We start from the raw sequence: 6,594 nt of genomic DNA on the forward strand, positions 1-6,594 counted from the left end.
ACCCACCCACAGGAGCAGCAACCGGTCTCACCTGGGACCCACTCATTCGAAAGCAAAGATATCATGAACTTGAACGTGTTCAGAAAAAACAATTAAATTAAATATTTGGAGTTTCATGAATGGACTAAATAGGTCTTCGAAGCCCAGCCCAGATGGTAGTTGAAGATGATCTATCTTATCCAGGAACTGTGATCATCAACAGCTTCCAGTTCATCTATCTTGCCTGCACCCTCAAATGTCGATGGTACAACCATTCTCCGGAGGTTCCAAACAACTGCTGACACTGTTCTTATTTACATTGATCAAGCCCAATCCCTGTTCGAAACTGGACTCTCTTATAGGAAGTAACTTGTAAATAAAGGATCACATGCTCAAAAAGTCTGCTCTGCTGCTGACGGACAACCTGAATAGCAATTTATCGTCTGCCTTTTGTGTCCTGAAGCTGATGACGAACCACCATGACCATATTCCGATCGGAATTTTGACAAAGATCAACACTTTCTTCGATGCACCCGATTGTAGCAGGTTGCATGGTGCATTGTCACACAAAGGACTTCGCGAGTGCCTCCAAGAAAGGGCGTTTGCAGAATGGAGATTTCGGTCACATTATAAGCATAAGGACGCCGCATCAGACCTGCAGTAGACCATAGATCTTTTGTGGTGATAAGGCTATTTTGTGGGGATCACTTGGTGGGGTCCATAGCTAAATTGTAACCAAAGATAGAAGAATAGAGAAGATTGAATGATTAAAAAGAGAGGTGGTCAAGGTAAAAACATTAAGGAGGTGTGGAGAGAGAATAAGGCGGAAGGAGATGAGTAACGAAAAGAACGGAGGACAATTACCAAAGAAGGGAAGCTTTCTCACCTTAATCTTAATTCAAAATTAAGGTAAATTCCTACATAACATATAATTAAAAAATCGAAGTTAAAGATATTTAGATAATCTTAACTATAATACAAAATCACATCAATATTATCCAATCCGACCAAAATTCACGAGCGTTACTAGAACTGATCGGTCCTTTCTATTAATATAACTAATCCTATAAATGAATCGAACTAGGTAATGAATCAATTCTCGATTTTTTTTCTCAGTCCTACCATTCAATTCAATCAAGTTCAGAAATCTATGTCAGATGGAGAAACCCTTACCGTTCGTTGGTAGTGGCAGGACCGCAGATAGTATTGAGTACACCCCACCACGGAAAGCAGCCATACTCGGAACCAGAAGATTAGAAGGAAGGCGAGAGCTTTCCTTTTTATCTTTTCTGGGTGAAATGACCGTGAGACCCACACATCAAGCACAAGAAAATGAGATCCCAAAAGTCTTCCTCAGTCCTGTTTACACAGATGAAATGTGTATAATTACACACCTTAGCAGTGTTTTATCATGCTCAAGGTCTTACCATGTAATTGAAGGAGAGAGATTACCATGATGAAGGCAAAAAGAAGAGGGGTATCATGCCCCACCAGAGTTGAAATCTAACTACATTATGTGATCAGGGCACCAATGAGTTAGCATATAAAAGTCCAAAGAAGCCTTGTTATTTCCACGTAAATTTGAACTAATTATCCACCTTTACTTTTGCTTCATGATAAATACAAGTTCACATGATTTTGAACTTCTGAAACCTACAATTGAAGCATTCACTTGTAATTTTGACTAACCTCGCACTTGCACCAGTTCAACCCTGAAATAGCAACTTTGCCTTTAACATTATTATTGGGTTATCCAACCTGAAATTACTAATGCAGTAACAAAACCTCAGCCTTTTTTGTAACTTAAAGGGGAGATACTTATGTTACAACTTACCAGGTTTGCAACCTTCCCGGACGGATTCGATCTGCAAGCTTCTTTCTGTTTCAAGTCATTCCACAGCACCTTCATGCTTCCATACAAGAAAACAGAGAATACAGATTGATGTCACCAAGCTGAAAAGATTAACCTATTTTTAAGTTCTTTTCCCCTTTTCTCTCATTGTTCGTTCATGCTCTAGCGTGTGTGTGCATTGTAGAGTACTACGATCAATGCTCTTCAGATTATTCAGTACCAAATTTTAATGAATTGAGATGCAAAACAATAAAATTACTTGTGGAACCATATGCTGTATGGTTCGTGATGGTACAGTCAGAGGAGCTGAACTGGAGATTGAAGACAAAAGAGTTTCCATAGGAAACCATCATTCATGTGCTGCAAGAAATTAGTAAACATCAAGAAACCCAAGCAAAAACACAAGTGAATACAGTCTCAAATTGTCCAAATAAACTTCATAGTTCATACCATGGGCCCTCAGCTACAAGCATCATTCCATACTGAACTCTGTCATCCACAATATAATGTGCCTTGTACTTCCTGATTGATTCCTCGGTTGGCTTCAATGAGATCTAATTGTACAAAAGTGAATGGAAAGTTGTCCGAGGAATGAATTAAAAATTAAGAATATCCAAGGACTATTTGTTCATTCTTGGTTCATTCTGCTTAACAAGATTGCTCTTATGCTGATAGACAGTATAACTGTTTTAAGTTTATAATGAATATTCTCTCGATTTTTGGAATGTATCTATCGAAGCTTAGTTCTTCCTCTAGTCCTCGTTAAAGAAAATATGATAATCTTTTACCATTTCTGAGTTTGTCCCATTTTCAATGTACCATTTTTTTTAAAAATATTTTTTAATTTTTCTAATCCCAAAGGTTTCAGCTATAATTATGCTTTCATATTCTCGGTTAATATTGTGATTCTGGTAATATTCTCTGTGATGATTTGGAGATATTATTTCTTCCAAGAATAGTAATGATACCGGTATAAATGCTGTTGCTGGATAACATAGAAAGTAGTAATGCTCATGTTGATATTCCAAGATTGCTTTCATATTTTTTATTTGTGTTATTTCCGAATATAATTTTGAACTTCTTTTACAATTTTTTCATTCTGAATTCCTTTATGAATTTCCGTATGATTAACATAATATTCCTCTTACTTCTCATATTTCTTTGTGTCAGAATACTCTTTTTCTGAATCTTATTGTTCCTCTAATTGCTAACTTTAGTTTTTGTTTTCTAATTTTAATTTTTCATTCTTTTCAGGTAAGACATCAATGGTTGGAAATCCTTCATGTTGACTTGGATCTTCAAGCATTCGTTGTTTTAGTTTTATGGTTCTACTATTATATGCACTTAACCTATTACTACTTTGTGCAAACACCTAACACTTATTTATACTTGTAAAATATGAGTAGTTGAAAGTATCACTTGCTATATCGTCTGATCTTCGGGTGTGAAACTATCCTCTTTCAGATAAATAAACATAAAGACTCCAACCATAAGCGTATAAATCAAATCAAACCTCAGCAAAGGGATCGACGACCCCGACGTAACGGAGGATCGCAGAATGCTGTTTGAACGCGTCGGAGATGGTAGCCTCGCCGCACCGGCCCACCTCGAACCTCTTGAACGATCCCAGCGTCCTTGCCTTCTCCATCTGATCGGCACAATCAACAGAGCACCAAAGCAAAATCCCAGCAATGAAACCATTTGGCAATCACTTAATCAAAACTAAAAACCAAAAGACGGTTGGAAATAGACGAATTTCTTCTGCTTCTCACCAATGAGAGAGGAGGAGGTTTTGGAGGTCCGACGAGAGCTTGCCGATGAAGACGACCTTGATCTTATCGAACCAGCCGACGCTCCGTAGGCGGGCAGCTTAAGGTAGAGATGGTTCGAGCAGTGAAGCGAGGGGCGGAGCATTGGAGGATGGCTTGACCGGGAAGGAGGCCTCCCATTTGAGATTTGAGATCCGAGATCGTCTCACCGCCACTCTCGTCCCCTTCGCTTCGTTTGGAAAGGGAAGTTATAGCAGGCAAGGTGAACGGGTAACAGACCGTGCACTTCAAATTTTCGATGGATGGGTTCCATTTATTCAGCGGTGTCATACGCTAATGGATTTTAAAATGGATCGAGTTAGGTTAGACTCGAGTTGAATCCATGAAATTAATCAGTGTGTCAAAGCTGGTGATGTTAAAGATCATCGTTCCATATAACAAACGATGCAGTAATTAATCCACGTAGATGGATAAATATCCATCGACCGTTATGAATCCATGATTAGAAGTGTTACCTTTCAGATTTCACAACCACACCTGAATTGTAGTAAATACAATCATGGTGCTGTCTAACTGCCATTATCAAGGTGTTAAGAGCCCTATAACCAACAAGAATATTATCTTAGAAATTGGATATATATCCACATGATAAATGCGTTTGGGGAGAATGAACAAAATTGCCTAAGAGAGAGAACAGCACCCGTTATCGGTAGGGTGATTCACTCTCTTAACACATAAGAACTGGCGAATCGTATACATATAACATGAATCAGAAGATGTTTTGCCAACAAAATGCCATGAAATTATCATTTTTAACATGTAAATAGATTGCCGAAAAAGCTCATCCATATAACGCACGCCATGGTTCTTGAACACTAGTTGACTTCGTGGGGTGCTTTTGTTGAATTTTGTCTTTGGAGAAGCAAAGACCAAGATTGCTTGCTACTAACTGCCCCAGTTCATACAGTGCCTGAAATTGACAAATAGGAGGAATTTGGAAAAGGTGAAAGCATGCTTTGAGAAGCACAAAGCAAGTAGTTAGATCCAAAGGCAGTTGCAAAAAGTATGTATACAGATTCAGAATGAACTATTAGATGTCTGCATAGCAACAAAGTAATTCTTGCCTGGCTTAATTGCCAGGAGAAATTTTCTGACTGCTGCAACTTATAGAAAACATAAACAACAAAGTTAGAAACCTCTAAGCCCGATCCAAATAAATGGAGACAGTACTTCTAGGTCTAATGGCAAAAGATTTTATTAGAATTTTTTCTCTTTTCTTTCTAACTTCTCTGATGAAATATGCAATGCAATCCAAAAGTTCAAAATTTTCCTATTGGTCAATTAATAAGACATACTAGTGGGAAGCCCAAAATAAGTTTCAGAAAAAATCTGAAATTCAAAGACCCTGCTGAAAGGGTTGAACACAATTAATCATGAGTTAATTAATTACACTCTACAGTTAATCTGCTGATAGATAATATCACTAATCACATGGTAGCATCTAAGTAAATGAATATTAAATGTATGTCTTAGTATTCACTAGTCATAAAATATGATCAAAGTTGCCCACCTGGATGTGATTCATTGATTGCTCCTGTTAACAAGCTTGGTCAACTTGTGGGGCCACTAATTTAGCATGTTCATTTGTTTGTTACTAGTGTTATCTTTCTTTTGTTTATTTTTCCTGATGGAGCTCTCCTGGGATGACATGACATCAATGGAACACAACATGATTCACACCATATCTCCATAGATGGGAATTGATGAGCGTTCATATGAATTAAAGACCAAAATTTTCCAATTACGTAACAATTAAGGCCATTTGTTGATATTCAAGATTTAACATGGAAAAGCATTCACATGGTGCACAGAGGTAGAACATGTTATGTATGGATGAACTATTGTTCGAGAAACACATCGAGGAGGAAACTCCAAGTTACAGTACTTCTCAAACCATATTATGTACTGGAAGGAAGATTGCTAACTAACATCTAAACATTTTAGAATACATTGGAATTTGCTTCATTTTAAACAAGGAAAAAAAATCATAAAGGATTCATTTCATCTGTAGACATCCATGAAAAACCATCAGTGGATCACATGGCTGCATCAAGCTTAATTTCCAAAAGGGGGCATTTGCACTTGTCACTGATATATTTTATAGTTGCATAGTTTGACAGCAAATTTCTGAAATGTTTACGTCTTCATAGTAGGAATCTTCTTGTCTTCATAATCTAGTTGGACTTTAGTTCATGTTTTTCCTTTAAGAACTGGTAAAATAATATGATTATCTCAACTCCCCTTCATTTAAAGTTTTATCCTAGTTAGGCAGCAGAAACCATTTGATTATGCAGCATGGTACTCATAAACAAGTAGTTTATATCTGGAGATGTAAATAGCAAAGAAAATCCAAAGTAAGAAGAAATCACCAAAACATAAAATTGGAGCATTTTCATGTACCTCAAGCTCAGGATTGCTAGACTTTCTATTAGAACGTTGACCACCTGCTGCAATAAGAACTGTTGGCAAACTTAAAATTCGTGCCATCAGCAGCAAACAAGCCAACAGTTCACAATGAATTTGCAAGGATGGAGGTGCACTGATAGCTCCACTAATCATGGCCTTGGTAAGTTCAGATATTCCACCTATTTTGGCAGCATAGAGTGTCACTTCCTGATCAACCGATTGTCCATTCATTTCTTCCCTGTTGATCTTCAGTGCTTTCATCACAAATGGAAGTACTATTGTAGTCTCATTAGAAAATGATGCCAATAGTTCATTGGTGACACATGCGGCGAGAGGAGGCTCATAATTTTGCAGGATAAAGATTGACACCTAAGATGAATAGCAAGTTCTCAACTCAATTGTCTTCGTCCATGAAAATATAAAATGAGATAAAGCATATTATAATGCTACAATAGGAGGATGGCCTAAAACATGATATTTACAGTTAGATAATGCAACATGGAAATATTAAATTGTACGTGATGTCAC

The 6,594-nt window shown here is 37.4% G+C and overlaps 1 protein-coding gene and 1 long non-coding RNA gene across 2 annotated transcripts in view; both read right to left on the bottom strand.

The window, feature by feature from the left end:
* Positions 1-899: 899 nt before the first annotated feature.
* LOC135606453 (uncharacterized) lies at positions 900-3,860 on the bottom strand. The gene is made up of 3 exons (XR_010484818.1): positions 3,604-3,860; positions 3,345-3,479; positions 900-2,385 (listed from the first exon to the last, which is right to left on the bottom strand). It is a non-coding gene; the product is annotated as an uncharacterized LOC135606453 (long non-coding RNA).
* Positions 3,861-4,202: 342 nt separating this feature from the next.
* LOC135607218 (uncharacterized) overlaps positions 4,203-6,594 on the bottom strand; it is a 4,826-nt gene continuing 2,434 nt past the window's right edge. The window contains exons 3-4 of the mRNA XM_065098857.1: positions 6,061-6,435; positions 4,203-4,570 (exon numbers count right to left, since the gene is read on the bottom strand). Coding sequence (XP_064954929.1) covers positions 4,442-4,570; positions 6,061-6,435 — 504 coding nt within the window. The 3' untranslated portion in view covers positions 4,203-4,441. The remainder of the gene's footprint in view (positions 4,571-6,060; positions 6,436-6,594) is intronic.

Source organism: Musa acuminata, chromosome BXJ2-3, assembly GCF_036884655.1.
Source record: "Musa acuminata AAA Group cultivar baxijiao chromosome BXJ2-3, Cavendish_Baxijiao_AAA, whole genome shotgun sequence".
NCBI classification, from domain to species: domain Eukaryota; kingdom Viridiplantae; phylum Streptophyta; class Magnoliopsida; order Zingiberales; family Musaceae; genus Musa; species Musa acuminata.